General features: G+C 47.7%; 1 protein-coding gene across 1 annotated transcript in view; it reads left to right on the top strand.

Annotated features, from left to right (window-relative positions):
* The first annotated feature begins 1,331 nt into the window (after nt 1-1,331).
* Nucleotides 1,332-16,796, top strand: part of LOC137537209 (uncharacterized) — a 240,790-nt gene continuing 225,325 nt past the window's right edge. The window contains 5 exon segments of the mRNA XM_068259314.1: nt 1,332-1,408; nt 1,496-1,619; nt 2,125-2,222; nt 2,338-2,851; nt 15,197-16,635. Of these exon segments, the coding sequence (XP_068115415.1) occupies nt 1,385-1,408; nt 1,496-1,619; nt 2,125-2,222; nt 2,338-2,851; nt 15,197-16,635 (2,199 nt within the window). The 5' untranslated portion in view covers nt 1,332-1,384.

Consider the following 16,796-nt stretch of genomic DNA (forward strand, 5'->3'; position numbering starts at 1 on the left):
AAAATCCGTCATGTCTGATATTCCTGATCGTTTCCGCGCTCGATTTCTCATAGCACTGAATGGAAAAAGAAAAACGTATGAAGATAAGAGAATCAAGCGTGGAATCGTGCTGAAAAAACGATCGGGTCACAAAATCGTGCGAGAAAACATAACGTGTGTACCCAGCATCAGAGACGTCTGGTGAGTATGTCTTCTATAAGGGTGGATCTGGTGGTGGACCTGAACATGGACTATATAGAAAGGACCTTTTAGGGAAAAAAGTTCATACAGGATCTTTGAGTACAAAAATATCAAAAACTTTATTGACACGAAATTCAAAAAAGGATTCCATTAAAATTCTCTTATGAGAGGTTCCTTGCAGGTGCTTCAAATACAGAATTTATAGCCCAGACATATACTTCATTCATAGACTTAGTGCAATTTGAAAAAAGGCAACGACACGCTCGTTTCGGTCCCAGAAAGACCCTTCATCAGGCCAAGTTGCAGAAAATACTGTCTGTCAAACCTGTGTGCAGTGCATGGTTAGGACACCAAAAAGGCAAGGAGACATCTGAGCCAACCAGATGTATATTTCACAACCGCAATGGCTGTCTTAGCATAAGCCGAACCTGACATGCTGCAAACATAGGTGGACCTGAACAGACATTTGGTGATAGCAAGATGTACAAGCCTGAACATCTATTGCACTCGCATGTTTAAGAACTTTTGAAAGATGTGCGCTGGAATCTTTTATCGATATGTGACTTGGTTTTGGCCTAAACCTGATTGAAACGCATTCTTGAGATTTATATGCTTTTAGCATAATCATTTGCTGGAGCGCTTTGATATTAATTGATCCCTTTTTTTCTTCTTTTTTAATGTTCTGCAGAAAGGGAAAAGACATCCATTGATTAATCTGTTCCCTGCACTGGTGTCAAGAAGGACACGCACCAACACTCTAATGATAAGCAGCCTGGCATGCAGGTGACTTAGTCACTCTCTTCCATCACTATATGATGCTGCACTTGGGTCACTGCTGGAGCACCTGTCACACTGACAGGGGACGTAACCATAGCTTGTGCCAAAAGCCTGTAGAGGAAATGCTTAGTGCTCTGTCTCTACAGACATTGCTGGGGGCAGCTGACGAGACAGAGACTAGCTAGCTGCCACCCACAATGCCTGTAGAGATGGAATACTAAAGATAGAGGTGAGGATGATTCTGAGAGGTTACAGTGAATCAAGAATGTCTCAAATTGCTCATACCTGAGTCATCATTTTTGGTCTTTCTTTACAGAGTTTTCCTCCAGTGAAGTCTGGTGATCATGTGACCATCACGGTGCCCCCACCTCACTTCCTGTTATCTGAGGGACACAACAAGCAGAAGATTCTGGAAATCACCAGGAAGATGATGGAGCTGCTGACAGGAGAGGTGAGCGGTGCTGGGAATTATGGGACATTATCCAGTAACAGCAAGGGGTGTGTCTGAGTGGTGACTATATCATTGTGTGTGTGTCAGGTTCCTATGAGGTGTCAGGATGTCACAGTCTATTTCTCCATGGAGAAGGGGCAGTATATAGAAGGAAACAAGGACCTCTACAAGGACGCCATGATGCAGAATCAGCCGCCCCTCACATCGCAGGGTAAGCGAAAACTCTCATTTCTTGCAAAGGAGTAGCAGTAGATTATTGTACCATATCAGCTATCAGTAAGAGGAAGACGTTTTGGATCAAGATGATACCATTTATTGGCCAAATGGTATCATCCTGATTACAATTTTCTTGTAAAGGATAGACCAGTACAGAGGGTGCACCTCAATCCCCCCATCATCTGATAAGCACATGAAGACAATGTATTCAATCAGTTTGTGTGTTTCCTACAGAAGTATCCAGTAACAGAAACCCACCAGGGACATGGACAGGTCCTCTTTATTCCCAGCATTGTCCACCTAGATCCCCCATCATCTGATAAACACATAGAGACAATGTATTCAGTCAGCGTGTGTTTCCTACAGATGTGTCCAGTAACAGAAACCCACCAGAGAGGTGTACAGGTCCTCTTTATTCCCAGGATTGTCCACCTAGAACCCCCATCATCTGATAAACACATAGAGACAATGTATTCAGTCAGTGTGTGTGTTTCCTACAGATGTATCCAGTAACAGAAACCCACCAGAGAGATGTACAGGTCCTCTTTATTCCTGGGATTGGCTACAGGAAAACCACAACATCCCCCACCATTCTCAGGTACATTTATCTGAGGATCCCCAGAGACTCCCACATTGTGTTGCATTGTTTCCTTCTGTGAATGCCATTATCTGCGTTCACATTTTAAATTATCTCTTTTATTTTGTGCAATTAGGAGGGAGAACTGAGACATGTGAATGCTGTGGTTAAAAAGGAAGAAGAGACGTATGTGAGGAGTGATCAGCAGTCTATGGAGGAGGCTGACATGATGAGGACAATCAAAGAGGAAGAAGAAGAGACGTATGTGAGGAGTGATCAGCAGTCTATGGAGGAGGGTGACATGATGAGGACAAGTAAAGAGGAGGAAGAGGAGACATATGTGAGGAGTGATCAGCAGTCTATGGAGGAGGGTGACATGAAGGGGACAAGTAAAGAGGAAGAAGAAGAGACATATGTGAGGAGTGATCAGAAGTCTATGGAGGAGGGTGACATGATGAGGACAATTAAAGAGGAAGAAGAAGAGACGTATGTGAGGAGTGATCAGCTGTCTATGGAGGAGGGTGACATGATGAGGACAATCAAAGAGGAAGAAGAAGAGACGTATGTGAGGAATGATCAGCAGTCTGAGGAGGAGGGTGACATGAGGAAAGTATCTAAAGAGGAAGATTTCATTACAAGGATGTGCATTGGTGAGTGATAAACATTAGATATACAAAATACTTATTACATTCACCTAGATATTTGTCCCAGCTGGGCACAGTATAGATGCCAATAATTGGGGGAGGGGCTTTAAGAATGTCAGTGATGTTTGAAGGGGGGGGGGGGGGACTGAAGTGACACAAGTAGCTAAAATATCCCTCTAGTAAACAACTATGACAAGTGCAATTATGCTAAACAAGTATTCACAAGAGCAGGAAGCTGCCCCCATACTACATAAAATCCAGGTAGGTGGTGAGCAGTGAAATGACAGATCTGACAAGGGTGGTGATTACCACAGCCCACAGTGGGGGAACGGGTGTCATTTGGGGCATCTCTGTCTGATCAAAGTGTGGCTCACATCAACAGCAACACAAGTGTGAGCAGTAATATGGAAGCCATGTGTATACTGGCTGCACAGCTACTATAATAATGCATTATGTCAGGACAGTCAGTAACCATGCAAATAATTCCCTCATTTCTCTGACAATCCAGACACACATCCAGAAACACTGAGGTATAAAACATCAGCAGCTTATTCATGTTAAAGAATCCTATAGAACATCTGGGAGGAGTTTCTTGTGTTTGGCTTTGTTGGCGTCGGCCAGATGCCCAACAGAGACTCTGACCAAGAGGGAGAGACACCCTCAAAGCTGCAATAACCAGCAGTGTGTACAGATCGCTGCACAAATCACTAGAGCTGCCCAACAGAGACTCTGACCAGGAGGGAGTGACACCCTCATAGCTGCAATAACCAGCAGTGTGTACAGATTGCTACACACATCACTAGAGCTGCCCAACAGAGACTCTGACCAGGAGGGAGTGACACCCTCATAGCTGCAATAACCATCAGTGTGTACAGATCGCTGCACAAATCACTAGAGATGCCCAACAGAGACTCTGACCAGGAGGGAGTGACACCCTCATAGCTGCAATAACCAGCAGTGTGTACAGATCACTGCACAAATCACTAGAGCTGCCCAACAGAGACTCTGACCAGGAGGGAGTGACGCCCTCATAGCTGCAATATCCAGCAGTGTGTACAGATCGCTGCACAAATCACTAGAGCTGCACAACAGAGACTCTGACCAGGAGGGAGTGACACCCTCATAGCTGCAATAACCAGCAGTGTGTACAGATCGCTGCACAAATCACTAGAGCTGCCCAACAGAGACTCTGACCAGGAGGGAGTGACAGCCTCATAGCTGCAATAACCAGCAGTGTGTACAGATCACTGCACAAATCACTAGAGCTGTCCAACAGAGACTCTGACCAGGAGGGAGTGACACCCTCATAGCTGCAATAACCATCAGTGTGTACAGATCGCTGCACAAATCACTAGAGCTGCCCAACAGAGACTCTGACCAGGAAGGAGTGACACCCTCATAGCTGCAATAACCAGCAGTGTGTACAGATCTCTGCACAAATCACTAGAGCTGCCCAACAGAGACTCTGACCAGGAGGAGTGACACCCTCATAGCTGCAATAACCAGCAGTGTGTACAGATCTCTGCACAAATCACTAGAGCTGCCCAACAGAGACTCTGACCAGGAGGAGTGACACCCTCATAGCTGCAATAACCAGCAGTGTGTACAGATCGCTGCACAAATCACTAGAGCTGCCCAACACAGACTCTGACCAGGAGGGAGTGACACCCTCATAGCTGCAATAACCAGCAGTGTGTACAGATCGCTGCACAAATCAGTAGAGCTGCCCAACAGAGACTCTGACCAGGAGGAGTGACACCCTCATAGCTGCAATAACCAGCAGTGTGTACAGATCTCTGCACAAATCACTAGAGCTGCCCAACAGAGACTCTGACCAGGAGGAGTGACACCCTCATAGCTGCAATAATGAGCAGTGTGTACAGATCGCTGCACAAATCACTAGAGCTGCCCAACAGAGACTCTGACCAGGAGGGAGTGATGCCCTAATAGCTGCAATAACCAGAAGTGTGTGCAGATCGCTGCACAAATGACTAGAGCTACCCAACAGAGACTCTGACCAGGAGGGGGTGACAACCACATAGCTGCAATAACCAGCAGTGTGTACAGATCGCTGCACAAATCAGTAGAGCTGCCCAACAGAGACTCTGACCAGGAGGGAGTGACACCCTCATAGCTGCAATAATCAGCAGTGTGTACAGATCGTTGCACAAATCACTAGAGCTGCCCAACAGAGACTCTGACCAGGAGGGAGTGATGCCCTAATAGCTGCAATAACCAGAAGTGTGTGCAGATCGCTGCACAAATCACTAGAGCTGCACAACAGAGACTCTGACCAGGAGGGAGTGACGCCCTCATAGCTGCAATAACCAGCAGTGTGTACAGATCGCTGCACAAATCACTAGAGCTGCCCAACAGAAACTCTGACCAGGAGGGAGTGACACCCTCATAGCTGCAATAACCAGCAGTGTGTACACATTACTGCACAAATCACTAGAGCTGCCCAACAGAAACTCTGACCAGGAGGGAGTCACACCCTCATAGCTGCAATAACCAGCAGTGTGTACTGATCGCTGCACCAATCACTAGAGCAGTCTAACAGAGACTCTGACCAGGAGGAGTGAGACCCTCATAGCTGCAATAACCAGCAGTGTGTACACATCGCTGCACAAATCACTAGAGCTGCCCAACAGAGACTCTGACCAGGAGGGAGTGACACCCTCATAGCTGCAATAACCAGCAGTGTGTACAGATCGCTGCACAAATCACTAGAGCTGCTCAACAGAGACTCTGACCAGGAGGGAGTGACACCCTCATAGCTGCAATAACCAGCAGTGTGTACAGATCGCTGCACCAATCACTAGAGCTGCCCAACAGAGACTCTGACCAGGAGGGAGTGACACCCGCATAGCTGCAATAACCAGCAGTGTGTACAGATCGCTGCACAGATCACTAGAGCCGCCCAACAGAGACTCTGACCAGGAGGGAGTGACACCCTCATAGCTGCAATAACCAGCAGTGTGTACAGATCGCTGCACAAATCACTAGAGCCGCCCAACAGAGACTCTTACCAGGAGGGAGTGACGCCCTCATAGCTGCAATAACCAACAGTGTGTACACATTACTGCACAAATCCCTAGAGCTGCCCAACAGAGACTCTGACCAGGAGGGAGTGACACCCTCATAGCTGCAATAACCAGCAGTGTGTACAGATTGCTGCACAAATCACTAGAGCTGCCCAACTGAGACTCTGACCAGGAAGGAGTGACACCCTCATAGCTGCAATAACCAGCAGTGTGTACAGATCTCTGCACAAATCACTAGAGCTGCCCAACAGAGACTCTGACCAGGAGGGAGGGACACCCTCATAGCTGCAATAACCAGCAGTGTGTACAGATCGCTGCACAAATCACTAGAGCTGCCCAACAGAGACTCTGACCAGAAGGGAGGGACACCCTCATAGCTGCAATAACCAGCAGTGTGTACAGATCGCTGCACAAATCACTAGAGCTGCTCAACAGAGACTCTGACCAGGAGGGAGTGACACCCTCATAGCTGCAATAACCAGCAGTGTGTACAGATCTCTGCACAAATCACTAGAGCTGCCCAACAGAGACACTGACCAGGAGGGAGTGACACCCTCATAGCTGCAGTAACCAGCAGTGTGTACAGATCGCTGCACAAATCACTAGAGCTGCCCAACACAGACTCTGACCAGGAGGAGTGACACCCTCATAGCTGCAATAACCAGCAGTGTGTACAGATCGCTGCACAAATCACTAGAGCTGCCCAATGAATTGCTATCCTCTTCAGGATGAGGCAAACGTACAGTATATACAGCCTGAAATTAGCCAATGGATGCAGCTGTAGCTGAGTTTGATTGGTCCAGTTCCAATCTGGAGAAACTTGACAAGCTCACGTGTCTCAGTTTGGGAAAATGATCGTCTTATCGTCACACTTTAAAGATGAGTATGAGGAGATCTCTGGACCCTTCTGCAGGATGCTCTGCTGAAGACCTAACATTCCATGCAAAAAGGTAGACCCCAATACTAGCACAATCTTAGTGGGGGCTTTACCAATGAGTGCTTGGTCTCAACTCCAACTCAGCAACATCCCACAATGGTCAGCACAGCAAAATGTGTTTCACAGATGTTCATTCAACCATCCGCTGCATTCACCGACAACAAATGCCAAACCGGCAACACAAAACCAACAATGAGCCCCATAAAAACGCACAAATCGTAACGTACCCATCACCAGAAGTCACTAAAGCAAAAAAATGGTGGTACTGAGACCCAGTGTATCGGATGATTACAGATATGCAAACTGTTCTGAGTTGATGCAAATGTATGCACATTTGTATGCAAATGTACATTGTTGGACTGGAAGAGGGAAAAGCTGAGGACATCCACCTGCAGGCCAAGCAGCAGTAACCCTGTGTTATCACTACCAGTAGAAACTTGCAGCAAGTCTTCACTGTGAGCAGCAACACCTGATAACTGCTGCTTGGCCAGCAAGTGGATTTCCTCAGCTTTTCCAGCTCCAGTCCGACACTGCAAATGTATGCAGTTTGAAAATGGACCAGTCCATTTAAACCCAGGTTCAAATTGATTAATCGTTTTTCAAGCTGCATACATTTGCATAAAAATGTGCATAATTATGGAACAATTTGCATCTCATTGATCATCCCTCGTAACAGTGCTAAGATGAAAGTCCTGAGGAAGACATCACAGAAAATAGCAATATAAGACCAAATACCGCAATGCCCAAGATGCAAAGACCATGAGTATCATTAGTCAGACCCAGTTTAGGTTTTGATTTTTATTGTTATAGATTAATGTGTGTAAATGTATGTACAGTGTTGCCAGCCTTTAATAAGCTAATAATGGTAACTGTTCATTACCAATGATGGCAGAACCATTCAGGCAGTCAGCATTCACCAGCTTGCATTAGACATGAAAAGTATGGGCCGTTTGTACCCGCACTATACTTACCCATAGGGCCATTTTTTGACCCTTCACCCTGAAGTCAGGTGGGACAGGTTGGACAATCTGACCTGATCACCGCCCAAGCCACTCCCCATTATATAAAGCACAATCCTGGCGGCCATTTTCACTCTGCCTGAGTCAGTGTAGGGAGATGAACTGCTGCTTTCTGTGCTGCTGATACAGGGACAGTGTTAGAGAGGCTGTAGTGTGATATAGTGCTGTGTAGCAGTCAGTGTAGGGAGAGGAGCTGCTGCTGCTGATACAGGGACAGTGTTAGAGAGGCTGTAGTGTGATATAGTGCTGTGTAGCAGTCAGTGTAGGGAGAGGAGTTGCTGCTGCTGATACAGGGACAGTGTCAGAGAGGCTGTAGTGTGATATAGTGCTGTGTAGCAGTCAGTGTAGGGAGAGGAGCTGCTTCTGCTGATACAGGGGCAGTGTTAGAGAGGCTGTAGTGTGATATAGTGCTGTGTAGCAGTCAGTGTAGGGAGAGGAGCTGCTGTTGCTGATACAGGGACAGTGTTAGAGAGGATGTAGTGTGATATAGTGCTGTGTAGCAGTCAGTGTAGGGAGAGGAGCTGCTGCTGCTGATACAGGGACAGTGTTAGAGAGGCTGTAGTGTGAAATAGTGCTGTCTAGCAGTCAGTGTAGGGGGAGGAGCTGCTGCTGCTGGTACAGGGACAGTGTTAGAGAGGCTGTAGTGTGATACAGTTCTGTGTAGCAGTCAGTGTAGGGGAGGAGCTGCTGCTGATACAGGGACAGTGTTGGAGAGGCTGTAGTGTGATATAGTGCTGTCTAGCAGTCAGTGTAGGGGGAGGAGCTGCTGTTGCTGATACAGGGACAGTGTTAGAGAGGCTGTAGTGTGATATAGTGCTGTGTAGCAGTCAGTGTAGGGGGGGGAGCTGCTGCTGCTGATACAGGGACATAATTAGAGAGGCTGTAGTGTGATATAGTGCTGTGTAGCAGTCAGTGTAGGGAGAGGAGCTGCTGCTGATACAGGGACAGTGTTAGAGATGCTGTAGTGTGATATAGTGCTGAGTAGCAGTCAGTGTAGGGGGAGGAGCTGCTGCTGATACAGGGACAGTGTTAGAGAGGCTGTAGTGTGATATAGTGCTGTGTAGCAGTCAGTGTAGGGAGAGGAGCTGCTGCTCCTGATACTGGGACAGTGTTAGAGAGGCTGTAGTGTGATATAGTGCTGTCTAGCAGTCAGTGTAGGGGAGGAGCTGCTGTTGCTGATACAGGGACAGTGTTAGAGAGGCTGTAGTGTGATATAGTGCTGTGTAGCAGTCAGTGTAGGGGGAGGAGCTGCTGCTGCTGATACAGGGACAGTGTTAGAGAGGCTGTAGTGTGATATAGTGCTGTGTAGGGAGAGGAGTTGCTGCTGCTGGTACAGGGGCAGTGTTAGAGAGGATGTAGTGTGATACAGTTCTGTGTAGCAGTCAGTGTAGGGGAGGAGCTGCTGCTGATACAGGGACAGTGTTGGAGAGGCTGTAGTGTGATATAGTGCTGTGTAGCAGTCAGTGTAGGGGGAGGAGCTGCTGCTGCTGATACAGGGACAGTGTTAGAGAGGCTGTAGTGTGATATAGTGCTGTGTAGCAGTCAGTGTAGGGAGAGGAGCTGCTGCTGATACAGGGACAGTGTTAGAAAGGCTGTAGTGTGATATAATGCTGTGTAGCAGTCAGTGTAGGGGGAGGAGCTGCTGCTGCTGCTGATACAGGGACAGTGTTAGAGAGGCTGTAGTGTGATATAGTGCTGTGTAGCAGTCAGTGTAGGGAGAGGAGCTGCTGCTGCTGATACAGGGACAGTGTTAGAGAGGCTGTAGTGTGAAATAGTGCTGTCTAGCAGTCAGTGTAGGGGGAGGAGCTGCTGCTGCTGGTACAGGGACAGTGTTAGAGAGGCTGTAGTGTGATACAGTTCTGTGTAGCAGTCAGTGTAGGGGAGGAGCTGCTGCTGATACAGGGACAGTGTTGGAGAGGCTGTAGTGTGATATAGTGCTGTCTAGCAGTCAGTGTAGGGGGAGGAGCTGCTGTTGCTGATACAGGGACAGTGTTAGAGAGGCTGTAGTGTGATATAGTGCTGTGTAGCAGTCAGTGTAGGGGGGGGGAGCTGCTGCTGCTGATACAGGGACATAATTAGAGAGGCTGTAGTGTGATATAGTGCTGTGTAGCAGTCAGTGTAGGGAGAGGAGCTGCTGCTGATACAGGGACAGTGTTAGAGATGCTGTAGTGTGATATAGTGCTGAGTAGCAGTCAGTGTAGGGGGAGGAGCTGCTGCTGATACAGGGACAGTGTTAGAGAGGCTGTAGTGTGATATAGTGCTGTGTAGCAGTCAGTGTAGGGAGAGGAGCTGCTGCTCCTGATACTGGGACAGTGTTAGAGAGGCTGTAGTGTGATATAGTGCTGTCTAGCAGTCAGTGTAGGGGAGGAGCTGCTGTTGCTGATACAGGGACAGTGTTAGAGAGGCTGTAGTGTGATATAGTGCTGTGTAGCAGTCAGTGTAGGGGGAGGAGCTGCTGCTGCTGATACAGGGACAGTGTTAGAGAGGCTGTAGTGTGATATAGTGCTGTGTAGGGAGAGGAGTTGCTGCTGCTGGTACAGGGGCAGTGTTAGAGAGGATGTAGTGTGATACAGTTCTGTGTAGCAGTCAGTGTAGGGGAGGAGCTGCTGCTGATACAGGGACAGTGTTGGAGAGGCTGTAGTGTGATATAGTGCTGTGTAGCAGTCAGTGTAGGGGGAGGAGCTGCTGCTGCTGATACAGGGACAGTGTTAGAGAGGCTGTAGTGTGATATAGTGCTGTGTAGCAGTCAGTGTAGGGAGAGGAGCTGCTGCTGATACAGGGACAGTGTTAGAAAGGCTGTAGTGTGATATAATGCTGTGTAGCAGTCAGTGTAGGGGGAGGAGCTGCTGCTGCTGCTGATACAGGGACAGTGTTAGAGAGGCTGTAGTGTGATATAGTGCTGTGTAGCAGTCAGTGTAGGGAGGAGCTGCTGCTGCTGATACAGGGACAGTGTTAGAGAGGCTGTAGTGGGATATAGTGCTGTGTAGCAGTCAGTGTAGGGAGAGAAGCTGCTGCTGCTGATACAGGGACAGTGTTAGAGAGGCTGTAGTGTGATATAGTGCTGTGTAGCAGTCAGTGTAGGGGGAGGAGCTGCTGCTGCTGATACATGGACAGTGTTAGAGAGGCTGTAGTGGGATATAGTGCTGTGTAGCAGTCAGTGTAGGGAGAGGAGCTGCTGCTGATACAGGGACAGTGTTAGAGAGGCTGTAGTGTGATATAGTGCTGTGTAGCAGTCAGTGTAGGGGGAGGAGCTGCTGCTGCTGATACAGGGACAGTGTTAGAGAGGCTGTAGTGTGATATAGTGCTGTGTAGCAGTCAGTGTAGGGGGAGGAGCTGCTGCTGCTGATACATGGACAGTGTTAGAGAGGCTGTAGTGGGATATAGTGCTGTGTAGCAGTCAGTGTAGGGAGAGGAGCTGCTGCTGATACAGGGACAGTGTTAGAGAGGCTGTAGTGTGATATAGTGCTGTGTAGCAGTCAGTGTAGGGGGAGGAGCTGCTGCTGCTGATACAGGGACAGTGTTAGAGAGGCTGTAGTGTGATACAGTGCTGTGTAGCAGTCAGTGTAGGGAGAGGAGTTGCTGCTGCTGGTACAGGGACAGTGTTAGAGAGGCTGTGATATAGTGCTGTGTAGCAGTCAGTGTAGGGGGAGGAGCTGCTGCTGCTGATACAGGGACAGTGTTAGAGAGGCTGTAGTGTGATATAGTGCTGTGTAGCAGTCAGTGTAGGGAGAGAAGCTGCTGCTGCTGATACAGGGACAGTGTTAGAGAGGCTGTAGTGTGATATAGTGCTGTGTAGCAGTCAGTGTAGGGGGAGGAGCTGCTGCTGCTGATGATAAATGGACAGTGTTAGAGAGGCTGTAGTGGGATATAGTACTGTGTAGCAGTCAGTGTAGGGGGAGGAGCTGCTGCTGATACAGGGACAGTGTTAGAGAGGATGTAGTGTGATACAGTGCTGTATAGCAGTCAGTGTAGGGGGAGGAGCTGCTGCTGCTGCTGATACAGGGACAGTGTTAGAGAGGCTGTAGTGGGATATAGTGCTGTGTAGCAGTCAGTGTAGGGAGAGAAGCTGCTGCTGCTGATACAGGGACAGTGTTAGAGAGGCTGTAGTGTGATATAGTGCTGTGTAGCAGTCAGTGTAGGGGGAGAAGCTGCTGCTGCTGATACAGGGACAGTGTTAGAGAGGCTGTAGTGGGATATAGTGCTGTGTAGCAGTCAGTGTAGGGAGAGGAGTTGCTGCTGCTGATACAGGGACAGTGTTAGAGAGGCTGTAGTGTGATATAGTGCTGTGTAGCAGTCAGTGTAGGGGGAGGAGCTGCTGCTGCTGATACAGGGACAGTGTTAGAGAGGCTGTAGTGTGATATAGTGCTGTGTAGCAGTCAGTGTAGGGAGAGGAGTTGCTGCTGCTGATACAGGGACAGTGTTAGAGAGGCTGTAGTGTGATATAGTGCTGTGTAGCAGTCAGTGTAGGGGGAGGAGCTGCTGCTGCTGATACAGGGACAGTGTTAGAGAGGCTGTAGTGTGATATAGTGCTGTGTAGCAGTCAGTGTAGGGGGAGGAGCTGCTGCTGCATATACAGGGACAGTGTTAGAAAGGCTGTAGTGTGATATAGTGCTGTGTAGCAGTCAGTGTAGGGAGAGAAGCTGCTGCTGCTGATACAGGGACAGTGTTAGAGAGGCTGTAGTGTGATATAGTGCTGTGTAGCAGTCAGTGTAGGGGGAGGAGCTGCTGTTGCTGATACAGGGACAGTGTTAGAGAGGCTGTAGTGTGATATAATGCTGTGTAGCAGTCAGTGTAGGGGGAGGAGCTGCTGCTGCTGCTGATACAGGGAAAGTGTTAGAGAGGCTGTAGTGTGATATAGTGCTGTGTAGCAGTCAGTGTAGGGGGAGGAGCTGCTGCTGATACAGGGACAGTGTTAGAGAGGCTATAGTGTGATAAAGTGCTGTGTAGCAGTCAGTATAGGGGGAGAGGAGGCTGCTGATACAGGGACAGTGTTAGAGAGGCTGTAGTGTGATATAGTTCTGTGTAGCAGTCAGTATAGGGGGAGGAGCTGCTGCTGCTGATACAGGGACAGTGTTAGAGAGGCTGTAGTGTGATATAGTGCTGTGTAGCAGTCAGTGTAGGGGGAGGAGCTGCTGCTGATACAGGGACAGTGTTAGAGAGGCTGTAGTGTGATATAGTGCTGTGTAGCAGTCAGTGTAGGGGGAGGAGCTGCTGCTGCTGATACAGGGACAGTGTTAGAGAGGCTGTAGTGTGATATAGTGCTGTGTAGCAGTCAGTGTAGGGAGATGAGCCGCTGCTGCTGATACAGGGACAGTGTTAGAGAGGCTGTAGTGTGATATAGTGCTGTGTGGCAGTCAGTATAGGGGTAGGAGCTGCTGCTGCTGATACAGGGACAGTGTTAGAGAGGCTGTAGTGTGATATAGTGCTGTGTGGCAGTCAGTGTAGGGGGAGGAGCTGCTGTTGATACAGGGGCAGTGTTAGAGAGGCTGTAGTTTGATATAGTGCTGTGTAGCAGTCAGTGTAGAGGGAGGAGCTGCTGCTGCTGATACAGGGACAGTGTTATAGAGGCTGTAGTGTGATATAGTGCTGTGTAACAGTCAGTGTAGGGGAGGAGCTGCTGCTGCTGCTGCTACAGGGACAGTGTTAGAGAGGCTGTAGTGTGATATAGTGCTGTGTAGCAGCCAGTGTAGGGGGAGGAGCTGCTGCTGATACAGGGACAGTGTTAGAGAGGCTGTAGTGTGATATAGTGCTGTGTAGCAGTGTAGGGAGAGGAGCTGCTGCTGCTGATACAGGGACAGTGTTAGAGAGGCTGTAGTGTGATATAGTGCTGTGTGGCAGTCAGTATAGGGGGAGGAGCTGCTGCTGCTGATACAGGGACAGTGTTAGAGAGACTGTAGTGTGATATAGTGCTGTGTAGCAGTTAGTGTAGGGGGAGGAGCTGCTGCTGCTGATACAGGGACAGTGTTAGAGAGGCTGTAGTGTGATATAGTGCTGTGTAGCAGTCAGTGTAGGGGGAGGAGCTGCTGCTGATACAGGGACAGTGTTAGAGAGGCTGTAGTTTGATATAGTGCTGTGTAGCAGTCAGTGTAGAGGGAGGAGCTGCTGCTGCTGATACAGGGACAGTGCTATAGAGGCTGTAGTGTGATATAGTGCTGTGTAACAGTCAGTGTAGGGGAGGAGCTGCTGCTGCTGCTGCTACAGGGACAGTGTTAGAGAGGCTGTAGTGTGATATAGTGCTGTGTAGCAGCCAGTGTAGGGGGAGGAGCTGCTGCTGATACAGGGACAGTGTTAGAGAGGCTGTAGTGTGATATAGTGCGGTGTAGCAGTGTAGGGAGAGGAGCTGCTGCTGCTGATACAGGGACAGTGTTAGAGAGGCTGCACTGTGATATTGTGCTGTGCAGCTGCTTGCTAGGTACTCTGCTTGTAGTTCACCAGCTAGGGACCCCCAATAGTCTTTTTTGAGGACTCATCCTGACCAGTAAAGTCATTTTTTGGACTTACATGGACCCTCCTGAACTGATATTGTGCTGTTGAGTTGTGGTTGTGTGCTGTAGCAACACAACAGCCCTATACAGTGTAGTGTGTGGCTGGCTGCGTCACTGTTCTGTCACTGTGCATAAGGGGTTTTCACTGACCCCCCTCACAGCGTCACCTGTGTCACTCACCTTACTGTGCATTCCTTTCCGTGATATCAGTCAGTGTGTGGTAAAAAAAAAAAGAAAGAAAAAATAGTGTCGGGGCATTTATGTCACTTACTGATAGTTGATTAGCATACGTTGTTACACCAACATACCTTACTGTGCGTTGCTTTCAGTGATATCCCGACAGTCAGTTGATGAATTGTCACAGATATTTCTGACAATACTCTTTGGCTGGTCACTCGCTCAAACATGACAGGCAGAGGCAGGACTTAATGTAGGCGTTCTAAGGGGTGCAATTCAAATGTTTTAATGGACACCATTTGACATGACATATTTGTAATTAAAATTTTTGATGACCTACAATTTTTAAAAATGCAATGCATACCATTTTTAGGACCATAAGATGCAGCTAGATTTAGAGGACAAAAACGGGAAAAAATAGAGACCTGATGTGTCCACAGTGCAGGGGAATCTTGTTAGTCACTGCCAGACTGTAAACAAGACTGATCCTGATAAATCAATGCCAAAAACTCTGAGATGGTGCAAAGTACATGCCAATTATATGCATAGTTATCCAACTGCTGCATTTGGTCCTTTTCTAAACTACAGTTATCTTAGAATTCTGAGCCGCTCACTGACCCTCCCTAATGATAATTGTTCCTCCCCTCAGAATTCTCTAACAGGAAGTGATGATGTTTCTCTATTTGCAGGGCGGAGTCCCGGCATCAGGAACCTCTCAGAGACTCGTCTCTCTGTATCCACAGACTGTACAACGGATGGTGATGTCACTGGACAAGAGTCTCCTGCAGATATACTGGTGACCCCAAATATTCCCCCAGACTCCTCTCACCTGTCTAACCCCGAGGGGTCTCATACCCAGCACAGCTCTCCCCCTGCTGGAGGGTCTCATTCCTGTTCCACGTGTGGAAAATGTTATGCGTGGAAATCACAGCTTGTCACTCATGAGAGATCTCACACTGGTGAGAAGCCCTATTCATGTGCAGAGTGTGGGAAACCATTTGGGAGTAAATCAAACCTTGTCAGGCATGAGAGATCTCACACTGGTGATAAGCCCTATTCATGTGCTGAGTGTGGGAAAAGTTTTGTGCGTAAATCACATTTTGTCAAACATGAGAAAATTCATACTGGTGTGAAGCTCTACACATGTAATGAGTGTGGGAAATGGTTTAGGGAGAAATCAAATTTTGAGGTACATAAGAGATCTCACACTGGTGAGAAGCCCTATTCATGTGCTGAGTGTGGGAAATGTTTTGTGAGTAAATCACATCTTGTCAAACATGAGAAAACACATACTGGTGAGAAGCTCTACTCATGTAACGAGTGTGGGAAATGGTTTAGGGATAAATCAAATTTTGAGGCACATGAGAGATCGCACACTGGTGAGAAGCCCTACTCATGTTCTGAGTGTGGGAAATGTTTTGCACAGAAATCAAACCTTGTCACACATGAGAGAACTCACACTGGTGAAAAGCCCTATTCATGTTCTGAGTGTGAGAAATGTTTTGCACGAAAATCAAACCTTGTTAGACATGAGCGATCTCACACTGGTGAGAAGCCATATTCATGTGCTGAGTGTGGGAAATGTTTTAGGGATAGATTAGGTTTTGTCAGACATGAGAGATCTCACACTGGCAAGAAGCCTTATTCGTGCGCTGAGTGTGGGAAACGTTTTGGACAAAAATCAACTCTTGTCCAACATAAAAATACTCATACTGGTGAGAAGCCCTATACGTGTGCTAAGTGTGGGAAATGCTTTGGGCGTAAAATTAGTTTTGTCATGCATGAGAGATCTCACACTGGTGAGAAGCCTTATTCATGTGCTGAGTGTGGGAAATGTTTTGGGCATAAAATAAGTCTTGTTGCACATAAGAGATCTCACACTGGTGAGAAGCCCTATTCATGTGCTGAGTGTGGGAAATGTTTTGGAGACAAAGGAAGCCTTGCAAAACATGAGAGATCTCACACTGGTGAGAAGCCATATTCATGTGCTGAGTGTGGGAAATGTTTTGGGCATAACATAAGTCTTGTCAGACATGAGAGGTCTCATACTGGTGAGAAGCCCTATTCATGTGCTGGGTGTGGGAAATGTTATGAGCATAAATCATTGCTTATCAGACATTTGTGCTTAGTGTAGAAAATGTATTGGCCGTATCTGTTTCTTTTATTCTTTTGCAAAATATACATGGAAGCATTTTCACACAGAATCTTTAGGACTTTCATGCTATTCAGTACATTGATTTGTTAAAGTTTTTAAAGGACAACTGTAACAAGAGGGGATATGGAGGCTGA

The sequence above is a fragment of the Hyperolius riggenbachi genome, chromosome 10 (genome assembly GCF_040937935.1).
Source record: "Hyperolius riggenbachi isolate aHypRig1 chromosome 10, aHypRig1.pri, whole genome shotgun sequence".
NCBI classification, from domain to species: domain Eukaryota; kingdom Metazoa; phylum Chordata; class Amphibia; order Anura; family Hyperoliidae; genus Hyperolius; species Hyperolius riggenbachi.